The sequence below is a fragment of the Colletotrichum chrysophilum genome (assembly GCF_026319265.1).
Source record: "Colletotrichum chrysophilum strain AFK26 chromosome Unknown scaffold_29, whole genome shotgun sequence".
Lineage (NCBI taxonomy): Eukaryota > Fungi > Ascomycota > Sordariomycetes > Glomerellales > Glomerellaceae > Colletotrichum > Colletotrichum chrysophilum.
Window position 1 is genome coordinate 328,679 of NW_026517316.1, and position 14,771 is coordinate 343,449.

The window sequence follows — 14,771 nt, forward strand, 5'->3', positions numbered from 1 at the left end:
ACGACCTGGACGGCACGACGGCTACATACAGGAACTAGCGTAAGGTGTTGGAGGGCAGCACCCAAGACGCAGAGAAGAAACCTTGAGTGCCTTCCTCGAGGGCAGAGACAAGATGAGGACGGGGGCCCAGAGTTCGGATAAGCAAGACCGGCAACTGTCCCGTGCGCATCGAACCTTTTTGATGGGAAGAGAGGCGGATCAACCGACTCGTGAAAGCCAGCCGGGCTGCTTCCGCTCCGTACACCACCACCACATCCTGTGAACCCAATGAGAACGGTCTCTTTTCTGATGAAGGACTCGAGGGATTCAACGCAATTCGGCAAGCAGCAAGCATGCCCGCCTACTGTCGGGTAATACGCAACGCAAGCAACGTGGTGATGGTGGTGGTGGTGAGGGGTGCGAGATGGGATTCATTCGCACTTGATCCTTTTCGCTTGATGTCCCTCCGTTCCGGGTGCTCGATTCGGGCCCTGATCTTCCAGATCATCCCCTGCACCGGACCCTGAATTGACTGTCCCTGAACCCTCACGGAACGCACCACGTTGCTCGGTGCCCCTTCCCCCGCCCAGTGGTGCACATCAAAACGTCCGCAGCGAGGTTGTCAACAGATTGACAGTCCATCAGATGTTTCTGTATCCGCACAAAAAGACATGGGAGAAATAAAGCGGTGGATTGAATGCTCCGGAGGCACCATTGGCCCTGCCCCTTCCAGCTCACCACGAGGGTACCTCGCGAGTAGTGTACGGCCTGGCCCATTTGAGTTTTGTGGAGAGGGGCACAACGGCGAGAGACGGGCAGAACGTCTACTACACTAAATACGACCATCACCACCACCACCCTCAGACCACATCAGTGTTAACGCTTTATGGAATGGCCTATCGATGAGGATGCTAACGTGCCCGCAAGAAGAGAATATCCGAAAGGTCGTCGAGAGCAACCCCCGACCTCGCAACATCCTTGGCGCGAATGAGAGACGGGAAAAAGACTCTCCTCGGCCGTCACCCGTCAATGTCTGCGACAATCGCACCTGGAGGTCATTAAACTCGCCGACTCCTGGAAAGAAAAGAAGAAACAACTCCTTGACATCCAAAGTGGCCCCGAGGACCATTGTAGAGAAACGAGTCCCATCGTCGACGCGTCGCAGATCATTTTGGAGAAACATCCCGCCCGCCGCTCTCCACCACGTTTTCGACGAACCACTCCCGTCGCATTTCGCCGGCTGGCTGCCCATCCCATCCGCCCCCGTCATGTCGATCCGGCAGCAGACAGCCATGCGGTCGCTCGCTGGCTGAATTGTAGAGCAGCAGCAGCCCTTCCGTGGTTGCTTCTTTCCTCGGGAGCGTCTTGGTAGTCGCATTATTAGCGTGGTTATGGGCATTTGGTGCGTGAGCACAGCGCCATCTTGGCTTCATAGCGCATCCCTCTTGAAGTCTTGACCAGGCCTCAAGAGTTTAAACAGTTCGGCGCCGGACGCGGATGCAGAAGGAAATGTGTAGCATGTAGTTGAAGGCTGAGAGTCAGACTCTACAAGAAGGGACATACCTGGGACATGGGGGTCCAGCCAGCCAGCCAGCCAGCCAGCCAGCCAGCCAGCCAGCCAGCCGCTTCTGGCGTCAGATGAGTGAAGCCGCCGAGGAAATGGACGGGCCTCCGAGACCTGCCACCCGAGTGCCAAGATCATCGACCACTCTTCAGAGGAGACCCCGGCCGACCCGACCCCCCCTTGTCCCGTGTGCTCCGTCCTCCAGTACGTATCTTAGCTCAGAGGTACCTGCGACTACCTCACAGCAACGAAGCTGATGCTGGGTGCCTGAATAACAGTCAACAGCCTCTCTCTCTCTCCTCAAAGCCACATCCAATGCGACCTCAATTCAACCCGGGGTGGAGCATGATGATGATTGATCAGCTCTACCTTTGCTGCGACGCAAACTGCCCTCCCGCGCTTCGCCCGCTGCTCCAAACTACCAACAGCTTTCGGACCATGTTCCGCGGGCCCGAGACCGCTGCGTCAGTGTCCATCTGCAGTAGAAAAAGAATGTAGACAGTTACGCGTTTCGTAGGATCATGATGCATCTGTGAAGACGATATGCCACAGAAGCAGGCACCATAGGTTCATGGTCCAGGCTCAACCAGTGCCTCCTTTCTCCCTCTCTAGTTGATCGCTCCTTTACTACTTAATAGTACAAAGACGGTTCTGTCGGCCGAGGAAAACCGGGTTTCCAACGTGTCGGGTCGTCATTTTACATGATTCAAGGGTGAGGGAAGGATGATCAAACGGCGGAGAGGATGCGAGCAAAACTTGAGACGAAAAAACACACACACACAGAGCACAGGCCTCGGTTTCGGCTGCTTTGCTCCATCTCTCTCTTTGTCTCCCTCTCAACCTCGCCCGCGTGCCTGCATTAAATCGGAATCTGAACCATTGGTGCTGCTATTGGTGAGGGTTAAATTGTGTTGGTTTGGACCTGTTTGGGGTTCCCGCAGCGGATGACCCTCTTTCGACGATCCAGGTCCTACCTGCCCAGGTGCAAAGCAGATGTTGACAGGTCCCTTTCGGTTTGAATAATGAGGGTGGGAGGGACATGCCTTCTTTTTTTTGCTCTCGGTCGTATCGGCTTCGGCGCCGGATCTGTGAGAGGGATGATGGGTGTGGCTAAGTCGATTCGACGCAGAGCTCATCTGAAACGATGACTTGGCCGCGATGCCCTTCCTCGCCATGGACAATACCTAATGGCCTATAGAGATGCCGAGGAGAGTGGGCGCGATTGGCTTGTGTTTGCGATGGGCGTTAACGACGGATGGCTTTGGTTGGCTGTGCGCTTCTGACAACCCGTCGAAACTCGTCGTGATGGTTTTCATAAGAAGTTCTCTATTCAAGTCCTGTTAACCGTTAACTTTCCGCTTGCTATGCACACCGAAGCTCGCAAGCCCGCGCCCACCTTGGTCTCTGAGTCCGCATTGAGCATCAACTTCTTGTTGTCCATTATCGCTTCCACCTGTTCCGAAAGGGTTGTGACGACAGCCCGTCCCTCCGCTTCTCAACTGGACGGGTTCGCATCCATGCAAAGTGCAGGTCAATGTGTTTTCACTGGCTGATCAGGACAGGGCATACGCAATAAACATCTGTATTGTGACGGTGGATAAACGGGCTTCCTTGCCCTCCCGAAAAGATGGCGATGTTGAGATGCTCGACTGACGGCATTTCAACTCCCTTTTTTGAGTCTCTCTCGACAGCCAAGCAACCCACATATGCGCCTTCGCACAAATATCATGTCCCATTAACCCATATCAAGCCGGTAGTCGGAGAAAGTTGGCCCCTATCCTGTACACTATATTTGCAACGCATCGTCTCAGGGGGTTCGTATTTAAACAGTTGGTTCTCGGCTCGTCTCGCTTCGTTCATTGAGTCTTGAAAAGGAGGATGGCGCAGTGACCGAGGTAGAAGTAGATGAAGTGCTTAGTCTCTGCATTCGAGTGAAAGGTCAGCATATGCCATCAGAATATCTTCCGTCATGCTGGAAGTCTCGATCTGCCCAATAGGGTGGCTGAGGTTCCTTCTCCGAGCCTTGCTTGTGCAAGTAAACGTACCGTGCGTCACAAAGCTACCGAAGTTGCGGCCGACAATACAGTGCCATGTAGGACCCTTGCGCTCGTCGAACTATAAGTATTCCCAGGTGAGCTTAGGCAGGACGCGCGATGGCAAGGCGATGTGAACTTACAGTGCGCTTGATGTGCTGGGCAATATCCTGCGATTTGTGTCAATGCAAGGCCTTGAAAGAGTTGTCTGGTTGAACGTCTCCAGTTAACGATGCGCACCTTCTCAATGGTGAACTTGGCCATGGCCTCCTGGGCTATAGAGGGGTGGTCAGTACCGCAGCGGGGATCCAGGAGGGGCTTCCGGAGATGACGTTACGTACCGACTTCGATGCACTCTTGCTGCATGTCCTCGGTCTAGGATGATCCGCGTCAGTGCTGTACGGAGGCGCTTGAACGGTATGTGAGCCTCACCATATCAGCGCTCTTGACCTGAGCTAGATTCCTCATATGTCAGCCTCGCCGGGCCCATAGCCAACATCGTAGACCGCTCCGGATCGGCAGACTCACCTTCCAACTTTTCCCGGGGAGCGGGCGAGGTGCTCTTAGCGTCGGCCATTTCGAAGTCGGAGAGATTGAGGAGGTTCCTAAGGTTGCGATGCTGCTGTCAGCATCGATACGGAATGTCCATCGTGCGTAGTTGGGCCTGGGCCCCTTTTCTCGTTCGTCGTCGATTGCTGCGCCATGCAGTCGGCAAGGTACTCACTAGATCAGAAGTCGACTTCGCGAAGCTGCCAGCAGTTGCCTGAAGCAGTAGCAGAGATCTCGCTTACACTGACGGGCTTGATACGGAGAATTGGGTTCGTTGAATGTTGTCAAAAGCAAGTATCGTCGCGTGTTTTGGCCAACCTGACAAACTGCCCGCGACGGGAAGGGTCCCATTTGGTCGAGTCGGGTTGCCATGGGCACGGGCCATGCGTCCTTCCCGGCACCTCAGTCATGCGCTAAACGGTTGACAGCCACGGTCTATGTGGGCACTGCGGGGCAGGTCACATGTCGATAGCGATAAGAGCAACTGGGGACGAAAAAAAAAAACTTCGAGACAAGTCCCGTTCGCATCTTGGATGTCAACAAATCCTTCTACACTCTTCTTCACACTCTCGACAGCATGGCCTTGGGTTTATAGCAGCAACATCCCAGAGCAGTCTACGCTCATAATATCTCTTCCTCTTTCTTATCAACGTGTTCTTTGTTTCTGAGATACCCTTTTCTTTTACACCATGGCTAGCATCGACGCTGCCACTCCTGCATTGGAGACCTCCCGCATCTTCGTCAGAGGGCTGCCACCCAAGATCACCGATGCCGAGTTTCGAAAGCACTTCTCGGCTGGTGGTCGCGAAGTGACCGATGTCAGAGTCATCCCACAGAGGAGGATCGGCTATGTTGGATACAAGACTCCGGACGTTGCTGCCAAGGCGGTCAAGTACTTCAACAAGTCTTACGTCCGCATGTCGAGAATCAATGTTGAACTTGCAAGGCCGGTACGTTGGAGAAACCTCCAGGTAAACACACTATGACCCCTATATGCTTACGTCTTTGCCATTTCAGATTGCAGATCCCGCCCTTCAGAAGACGAGGGGGGTGAGCGGGCCGTCATTTGTGGCGAAGATGTCAGATTCAGCAGCCCCTCTACCACCCAGCGCCGAGCAGGATGATGGCTCGAAGAAGAAGCGCAAGCGCGAGGAGGTGGATGAATCCAATCCCAAGCTGCGCGAGTACTTGTCAGTCTTTCAGCCTGGGAAGAAGTCTGCTGCCGATGAGATGGCGGATATGATGGCCCCTGCTGCTGTTAAAGAGCAGAAGAAGTTGCTTGAAGATGGCGAGAGTGACGATGAATATGAGGCCATCCCGGCTCGGCCTGAGAAACGGCAGATGAGGGAGGCACAGAAGGGAGACCAGCGCCCCGCGGAGCCTTTGCCTGAAAAGGACGAGCCCATGCCGGACGCTGCCTCTGTCGCCGACCCTGAGCCAGACGCGACTCAGGAGGAGGGTGCTGTCCCCGCTGCTGGTGTCAATAACAACGCGGCAACTACAGACGATGATTGGCTCCGTTCGAGGACGAACCGTCTGTTGGACCTCGTGGATGACGACGAGGTACCCCAGCCGGTACCCCAGCCCTCAGCTCAACGAGACAATCAAGAGACAGTCGGAAGCGCATCCGCGGTCAACCACGAGGAACCTGTGGAGCCCTCCGAGAAAGCCGAGACAGAAAGTCCAGCTGGAGCCGGCGACGCCCCGGCCCCCTCTGAGAAGAAGGCTGCGGAAGACGAGGACGACACCCTTGCCACCATCAAGCGAACCTCCAGACTTTTTGCGCGTAACCTAGCCTACAGTGTCAACGAAGAGGACCTGCGGGCGCACTTCGAGCAATTCGGAGAGCTTCAAGAGGTAAGCAGCAATACTTTTTTACATTTGGAACCGCCACTGTGCCCGACAATCATGTGATGAATCCAGATAGGGACAGCTGACATCGAATGATGTTTGATGCGAACCTTGGATCAGTATTTTAGTAGATGCATTGACTTTCTGAAAAATGATTTACTCTCTCGGCTTTTCATGGACATTTCATGACAAGACTTGATTGCTAATCTTCTGGACAGGTACATCTGCCGGTGACTGCTACTGGCGCAAGCAAGGGCTATGCCATGGTCCAGTTCACGAATGCCGACTCTGCTGTCACCGCATTCCAGTCCTCGGATGGTCAGACTTTTCAAGGGCGACTTCTACACATCTTGCCCGCTGCGGAAAAGCGCAACACAGGGCTGGACGAGTTTGCAATCTCCAAGCTGCCCTTGAAACAGCAAAACCTGATCCGAAAGAAGGCGGAGGCTGCGTCTAGCTCCTTCAACTGGAATTCACTGTACATGAACCAGGACGCTGTCAACGCCTCGGTCGCCAGCCGCCTGGGTGTGTCTAAATCAGAACTGCTGGATCCCACGTCGGCGGACGCCGGTGTCAAGCAGGCCATCGCCGAGACGTCGATCATCCAGGAAACTAAGGCATACTTTGCATCGAATGGCGTAGATCTCGATGCCTTCAAGTCACAAAAGCGGGGCGACACGACCATTCTGGTCAAGAATTTCCCCTTCGGGACGACGATGGAGGAGCTGAGGACCATGTTTGAGGAGCACGGCACTGTCCTGAGAGTGCTGATGCCACCCAGTGGTACCATTGCCATCGTCGAGTTCGCCCAGGCCGCACACGCTAAAGCAGCGTTTGCCAAGCTCGCTTACAGGCGGATCAAGGACACCGTCCTGTTCTTGGAGAAGGGGCCTAAGGACCTTTTCAAGAATGATGCCTCAGTAAACATTATGCAGGGCAAGGAAGATCGGCCCGTAGGCGTGCAGAAGCTCAGCGTTACTGAGCTTCTGGAGCGTGGTGAGCAGGGCGAGGCAGACATTCAGACAACGTCGCTGTTTGTCAGAAACCTGAACTTTTCCACCACGACGGAGAAGCTGGCCGAGACGTTTAAACCGTTGGACGGTTTTGTGTCCGCTAGGGTGAAGACAAAGATGGACCCCAAGAAGCCAGGGCAGGTGCTCAGTATGGGATTCGGCTTTGTTGTCTTCAAGACAAAGGAACAGGCTTCAACGGCTCTCAAGTTAATGGATGGGTTTGTCCTCGACGGTCACACCCTCGCCGTCAAGGCCTCCCACAAGGGCCAGGATGCGGCGGAAGAGCGCCGCCGGGAAGACAAGGCTCGCAAGGCGGCGGGCCAGCGTACCAAGATCGTCATCAAAAACTTGCCCTTCGAGGCAACCAAAAAGGACATTCGCACGCTGTTCAGCACTTACGGCCAGCTCAGAGCTGTACGCCTGCCCAAGAAGTTCGGCAACTCAACCAGAGGTTTTGCTTTTGCGGAGTTTGTCACCCCTCGGGAGGCGGAAAACGCGCTCAACGCTTTGCGAGACACCCATTTGCTGGGCCGCAAGCTTGTTCTCGACTACGCCGAGGCGGAGGCAGTCGATGCCGAGGAGGAGATTGCCAAGATGCAGCGCAAGATCGGTGGCCAGGTCAGCAAGGTCGCCCTTTCGCAGCTCATGGGCCAGGGCAGGAAGAAGGTCAACATCGGCGAAAATGCCGACGAGATGGATATGTGAAAAGAGAAATGATTCGAGAACTAAATAAATCTAAAAGAGAGTCCATCTGCGCCTCTGTTACGGCACCCAACGCTTCGCGCCAGTCTGCTCCTCATCGATGGTATCATGTGTTGTGTTATTCCAAGTTTTCCCACGCAGTGAACCCGAGTAACATTGAACTCAAATTCTTAGGTTTTGCTTTTGCCCCTTGGAAGGTCATACATTTTCTTTAAGTCCAGTGTCTACCCAGATTTGTGATTCGGTACGCACGTCTGTCTTGGTCATCCCTAGTTCCGAGACTTGATCTGCCCGATCGCACCCCGCCCTGCCCTTTTCGCCCTTGTTCCCTTCTGACCAATTTTACCTCCCTCCTGCAAGAAATAATCCGTCCCGCTATTGGCTTTCCCCATATCATGCAGAGACGGGAACCAAGGAGACGGCCAACGGTGGGGTTGCAGAGGGCGGCTTACTGTTCAATATGCTCCTAGCTGCCTCCGTGCACCCAAACAGCACTGGCAATAGCTTCAAGTGCGAGGTTCATTGCCATCCCCCATCACGGTCATGATCAAGATCATCAACACTGGCGAGTATGATGAAGGGGCAAAATAAAACAAAACGCTATCCAAAGCTTTAGGTTCCTCATCATCGACCTCTGGCCACCCTCGCCTCCTTTGCCCCGCTGGCAGGAATGCGTCTCTCCCCTTTCTTGAGCTTTGTCTCTTTCCAATCATGGCAGCATGCCAGAGCCCGGTGCGCTATGCCGTTTATTTCTGTCTGTTTTTACCTCCACGTGCTGATTTTCCAGCCCTCTCTCCGTTGCTCTCTGATCCCGCGCAAGGCTCCGGGGAGTTCTGGGTGGTCACCACGAAACAGCCACACGCTCTCTCCAGCCATGCGTGTGGTCTTGCCTTTCCTCTATGGATGAGCTTCTCTCTAATTCAAAATGGCAACGGCTGATAGACAGATGTGGCCGGCAAGTCGTACTGGTGCATATGGTGGTAGGTGGGTGGTACGTGCAGATCTACCAAATCGCACTTCAAGACCCAAGTTGATCTGTTCCCATGAGCAAACGTTCCTCGACCAACCCCCTTGCATGCCATTGCCTCGATTCGGCCACCCCTCCAGCTCAACTAGCTTCACGATTTTCCATGTGGGGTTACCCTTGTCGAAGTCGACGTACGTACATGCACACACACTTTTGGGTCCGTCCCAGGGCGAAGGGAACCAACGGCCTTTTCCCACCGACCTCGATGAAGCTGTCAAGTCATGTCAGTCAGGTTCTGACGGTGTTGAATCGAGTCTACCACCACGCTATTCGCACCCTTCTCCCTAACTTGCCCGATTGAATTCTTTCTCTCCTCGCTCTCTCTCTCCTCGACCAGGCATGTCTCCAGCCCTGCCTGTGCTCCATCCTCTTACCAAAATGAGCCCCGCCCTCTATCCTTCCCCTCGCATCCTGTCCAGCTCCCCTCCGGAGCCTCGTTCCGACCATACTGGCGGATAGCTTACCCTCTGCGCCCCAACGCCTCACCTGTTCGCTGTCGTTCTGTGCATACTTCTCTCTGTTTCCCCCACCAGGTACCTCCCTTCTATCAGCTGATCCAGGCCTCTCAAGTACGGGAAAAGTGGGATCTCCTCTCCCCCTCCGAGAGCACTGGCAATTCATGTGGGGAGACCGTGGACCACAAGCTCTATTTTCTGCCCTGAAGGGAACAGGGCTGGGCCCAAGGCCCCAGACGTGGCATGCTTGGGGAATGGAAGAGGAGGACGATGAAGCAGAGGGCTAAGATGAGGGGTGTGTTGACATCGATCTGGACCCCGGCGTGTTCGACCAAACGGTGACAATCTCTCTCTCAGGCCTTCTGCTCTTTCGGCAAGCTGCTGGTGTGTTTTGGTACTGGCCTTCAACGATCTCACCCGTTCCCTCGCCTCCCCTCTGTCAGACCTCGAGCGGGTGTACCTGACTTCAGGAACTTATATTGACGTACATCCCATGCCAGTGCCATTCCTTTCAAGCACCACCAATCTGTCTCTTCTGTCGACCAGCGTTCTTCCACGCCTGCTCACCCTTGGCTCTGGTCATACAAAGCAAGAGCACGGGAACCATCACAACAACCAGCTGGGAGCTGCGGAATTCAAACCCTCACACTCCTTTCGTTTCGCCTATCGGCAAAACACCATACTCACTCTCACTTTCCCATCATTCCGCTTCATTCCACTCTTTTCCGTATTTTGTATAGCTTCCCGAGGAATCTTGCCCCGGGGCGAAATTGGACGAAGACACAAAAAAACGAGCTTGCACATGTCCCTGCCCTTCTCTTAACACAAACAAAACCCTGTCCAGCCCCGCGAAATTCCTGAAGAGTCATTCCTTTTCTTTCTTGCCTCCCATCCTCCATTCTTTCTCTCAGGGGTTCCGTTCTTCTCAAGGAATCCGTTTACATTTCAGTCGACCTCGCCAACGCAAACCGTTCCCCAGACTCCAGTGGGGGACGATACTGAGAAAGAACGGAAACGAACCTTACCACATCGCCGGAATCCGTCATCGACATACCCAGTAACGAACGTTACGCTGCAAGAAGAAGCGTAACGAGATTCAATATGGAGCATCCGCGCCCCGTGCTCCCATCTCAGCGTTACTCCCCTTCGCCTGTCTACAGCTACGATAGCAGACGATGCACACCAACCGGCAGGCAGCCACTGAGGGAGTCAACGGGCAACGCCCAGACTGGATCTCACCTGGGGAGTCTGGCCTCGTCGTGCCGCAACAGCCCTTTGGGCCTCTTCTCTCCGGGGCTTACCAACATCCCTACTCCTCCTGTCGTGCCTTCGCAAGCTGGGGCAAGCTACCGGAGCAGTGGTAGCCTTCGGAGGCCAGATGCTCTGCACCTAGCTGCGAGACGAGGACGACATGACATCAACCCCATCTACTATGCTCCCGAGTTTCGCCCTTACCGGGACAAGCAGGACCAGAAAGACCCCAATGAAAAGCAAATTTGGCCTCGTGTACTGGAGGATGCGTTCCTTGACTGTAAGTCTCCTTCCACTGAAGAACCCAACGTATCTCTAACCCAGGCTTCCAGCACTGCTTATCATTCCCCACATGGGAAGGAAGAAGTATAGCATGCAAGGAAAGCAATTTGGACGCAACATGCTCATCAGCGAGTACCTCTGGATTGCCTACTGTTGCAGCTTGCAGCCCGGGCAGAAGGCTGAGGAGAGAAAACGAAAGCAAGTATCCAGCCACATTCAAGTTGTAAAGAAAATGTTTGAGAAGCACAGATGCTGTAAGTCAATTTTACTGGGCCAAGTCGACCACGAACTCACATCATGTAGATCACTTTTTTTTCGTCAAGGATCCCGACAAGAGCGAGGCCCGTCTTAAGGACAACCTGGAAATGGCCTCCTTCAAAGACAACCCAGTCCTGATTGCCCTTTCCGAGAGCCGTCTCCCGGACGTCCGACCCAACTACGAGTACTTTGCCCAGATTCTGGCCATGGACTCTCTTGTTGTCATGCGCCCCAAGACGGCCTGGATCTTCGTTGCCTCGTCCGGCGTGAGGATCGAGGAAAACGGCGACGCCTACGACCAGAACGGCAAACTCCTCGACCACGAGTACTACCCCCACTTGGAGAAGAACCTGCACAAGGAAGACGGCCTTTCTCGCGGCCTCAACGGCAGCGTTCTTCTGCACGAGTACAACCGCGAGCTTGCGCAAAAGGAATCTGCCGCGGTGACAGAGCTGTCTCAGGAATGGGAAGCCAAGTTCACCCCTCTGCACAAGTCGCTCGAGTACGCCATCGCCGACAACAAATGGCTTGACATCCTGGAGATGAATGTGACTCTCGAGATCCATCCCCGCAGCAACTTTCCCGCTGGCTCCGAGCTCAACGGCTTCGTCGAGCTTAGCATCTCCCAGCCTGCGCTCCAAAACCACAGGTGGAAGTGCGTCACCAAGCTCGCGCGACCGGAGGAACTCCGCCGTGGCGAGAACGAGCCCTGCGTAGTCGAGCAGACGAGCGAGGTCGGTGTGCAGTACACACACAGGCCCGGATGCCAAGACAACAAGTTCGACTGCGACTGCCGCTCCCGCCCCAGACAAGATGTGCGAGTCCCGTTCCCCGCAGCCGAGTGGGCGAGCATCCTCAGCACCTGCGCGGGATACCTCGAGCCGGTCGAGAACAAGACCAAGATTGAGGATGACGACGAGAGGGTCAAGGCCGCCGAAGAGGCCGCCCTCGAGGCAGAGCGCACCACGGCAGAGCTGATCCAGCAGGTCGGCATGTTCCAAGAGCTCTGGTCTGCTCCACCGGACAACAACGCCGACCGTCGTGTCTGGACTCGCCGCGGCATCATCCTCTGGAAGTTCCGCACCATCCACGCCTTCGACGACAAGTGGAACCCCATCTTCGAGAAGCCGGCTGCGCAGAAGGGTAAGCGCCCGGCGGACGAGGAAGGCGACGAGCACACTGGCTCCTCTCGTCGCGGAGGAGGAGGCCGACCCAAGCGGGTCTTCAACCCCCCCGGCACGACCTGGCGCTTCCTGACGGCGCTCGACCCAGTCTCGCAAGCCCATCAACAGAACGTCTGCGTCAACCCCGCCGCCGCTCCGAGCCGCGACATGCTCATGGCCCCCACACCCCCCTACTCCCACCACCTCGCCGCCGTCATGAACGACAATATGAGCTCTGCCTGGGAGTCCGTCACCATGCCTGGCCAGCTGCCGAGCCTCGCATCAACCGGCACCCTCGGCCTCATGGACAGCTTCTCACACGGACTGGCCACACCTCCCCCGACGGCATCCATCCACTCGTCTTACGCAAGCAGCTACGACGGCAGCCACGAGCTGGCTGGCGGGTCGCACCATCAACTCGACTTCCTGGCCGGGACTTGCACGACGTCCATGGACAGCCAGAGCACCTTGATCACCGACATGGCGCCGACCCCGGCCGACCCGTTCCTGTCAGCGACGGCGGGCATCCAGGTTTCAAATGGCGTGGGCGTCGGCGTGTACGATGACGCGGACTGCGAGGGGATCTCCGAGTGGGACACCGCGCCCTCCTTCCACAGCCTGCCCCAGTGGAACGGATGGAGCGAGGCAGCATCGGACGCAAAGACGCAGCAGTGGCAGAACGAGAACCAACGCGCCACGGCGGCCAACTCCAACCTGTGGGCAGGAGATAGCAGCAAAGACCACCACCACCACCACCAACACCAGGCTTGGAACCAGCAGCCGTGGGCCCAGGCCGTCTCGGCAGTCGCTGCCGTGGCCGGCACGGACGGCAGGTCCGGATGGTCACCTGCGGATGGGCTGCCCTCCCTGGACTCGATCAGCCCGCTCAAGTCCCTCACCGGCAGCAGGAAGAGGGCACGCTCCAACAGCCTGGACATGGAGAGCCGGGAGAACTTCCCCGCGACCGCCATTCAGAAGCTGGTGCATCACCGAGCGCCGGCAGCCGTCATGGACGAGGGTAGTCACGGACATCGGAGTTGGGACTGAAACATCTCATGGTCGGCCGACGGCGGCAGACGAAGGATGTAACATCACCTCGGGAAACATGCGCGTGTGGACTGCGCGGCAGGCTATCTGAGGCGCAAAGGATGAGAGCAAAGAAAAGGGGGTTGGGAAGGTTGATGGGGGTGGGATGATTGACGGCCGACTCATGTGTGAAACGCTCAAGAAAGGTATCTTGGGAAGGGACGGAAATGTGTTTTGACGTATAGAAAAGAAGAACCCTTTGATACCATAATGTAGGTGGGAGAGAAGCAGGCAGAGAGAGAGAGAGAGAGTTATGGCATGTGTTTGCTGCGCACCACACACACACACACCACCACCACGCAAAAACAAGCGGGTAACAAAAAAAAGAATTGACTCGGTTTCTACCTCGCAGTTGCATTGGCCCGACAAATGTCTTGTTTCTCCTGTCATGCCTATTGTCCGGACGAGCGAGTGGTTCAGAGAGCTTCTGCAGGTGATGAGATGAAACGCAGAGAACGTGGTTCAGCCAAAGGGACGTTCCCTGGTCCGTCGTCTCGTCAGTCAGTCGGGGGGGATTGGATTACAATCTCTGTGGGGTCATCTCTCTCTCTCTGTCTGTCTCTTTTCTTGTCCTCATCAGCGTTTGAGGTGATGGAAGCTTAAAGATCAGACGATCCTCGATGGGCTGCCAAGACCTGATGTTTTGCGTTTTGCGTAGCTGTGGTTCCTCCGTTTCGCTCACGTTACTTTGCTGTCGCTAATTGGAGACCACAGTCGTAATGCTCACGCGCTGCCGCCCGGGGGCCGCCGGGGCGTTTAGTCGCGGGACGGTGGATAATGATCTCCTGGGAGGATCAATCGCTCTGACGGTTGGACGGTGGGACGGAGATTCGTGGAGTTGGAAATGTTTCACTCGAAGCACGAAATATGCGGAGTGTGCACGCGTGGATACTGCAGCAGCAGGCGAAAGGACCATCTCGAGAAGTGGGCGGGGCGGGGAGGAGGAGTCGACGTGCTTTGGAAGCGAAAAGATGATCAGTGGGAACCAGAAAAGATGTTCGCAGGGTTTTTCTTTCTGACTTGGGGGTTGGGACGGACACACAGGGGGCATTGGACTGAGTGCGAGTGCGTGTGCAGTGTGTTGAGTGTGTGGTCTGAACAACATGGACGGCAGGCGAGATGAAACGCTGCATGTCTGAACACTGGCGACCGAGGTGTGTGATATCGCGAGAACGGTGGTGGCAAAATAGGGGCCATATTGGCCAGTGAGTCTTTCGGTATGTCTCCAGAGATATCGCGCAACGGTCCGTTGACGATGTTTCTTTTCCCAAGAGATTGTGATGTCCAATGGATGGCATGAGGTGAGATTGCGGCGGCAACGACAAGCGCTGTCAAGACTAGGCCTCACAGCCACGATTTTGAAAGGAGCCGTGATCCGGAGATGGCGCGCCGGGGAGCGGGCGGCGGGCGGGCTTTAGTGGCTGTGGAGCCGGCGAAGAATAGCCCCAACGCCCAAGTGGTTGCAGTGAACGGGGGATGCGCACAGACGATGAGACGTGTGGGAGGATTTGCAAAATTCCCACCACGACCACCACCGGGGGCCCACGAGAGCGAGGGT

The 14,771-nt window shown here is 55.7% G+C and overlaps 3 protein-coding genes across 3 annotated transcripts; 2 read left to right on the forward strand and 1 right to left on the reverse strand.

Moving 5' to 3' along the window:
• Positions 1 to 3,399: 3,399 nt before the first annotated feature.
• Positions 3,400 to 4,153, reverse strand: COL26b_004734 (uncharacterized protein; the record flags this gene model as incomplete). The annotated part of the gene is made up of 7 exons (XM_053177602.1): positions 3,400 to 3,464; positions 3,589 to 3,658; positions 3,720 to 3,746; positions 3,817 to 3,851; positions 3,918 to 3,951; positions 4,009 to 4,031; positions 4,105 to 4,153. 7 exons carry the CDS (start codon positions 4,151 to 4,153, stop codon positions 3,400 to 3,402), a joined length of 303 nt encoding a protein of 100 aa, XP_053038495.1.
• Positions 4,154 to 4,814: 661 nt separating this feature from the next.
• COL26b_004735 (uncharacterized protein) lies at positions 4,815 to 7,694 on the forward strand (the record flags this gene model as incomplete). The annotated part of the gene is made up of 3 exons (XM_053177603.1): positions 4,815 to 5,075; positions 5,143 to 5,982; positions 6,195 to 7,694. 3 exons carry the CDS (start codon positions 4,815 to 4,817, stop codon positions 7,692 to 7,694), a joined length of 2,601 nt encoding a protein of 866 aa, XP_053038496.1.
• Positions 7,695 to 10,274: 2,580 nt separating this feature from the next.
• COL26b_004736 (uncharacterized protein) lies at positions 10,275 to 13,174 on the forward strand (the record flags this gene model as incomplete). Its single annotated transcript, XM_053177604.1, has 3 exons — positions 10,275 to 10,704; positions 10,757 to 10,960; positions 11,010 to 13,174. 3 exons carry the CDS (start codon positions 10,275 to 10,277, stop codon positions 13,172 to 13,174), a joined length of 2,799 nt encoding a protein of 932 aa, XP_053038497.1.
• Positions 13,175 to 14,771: the final 1,597 nt, after the last annotated feature.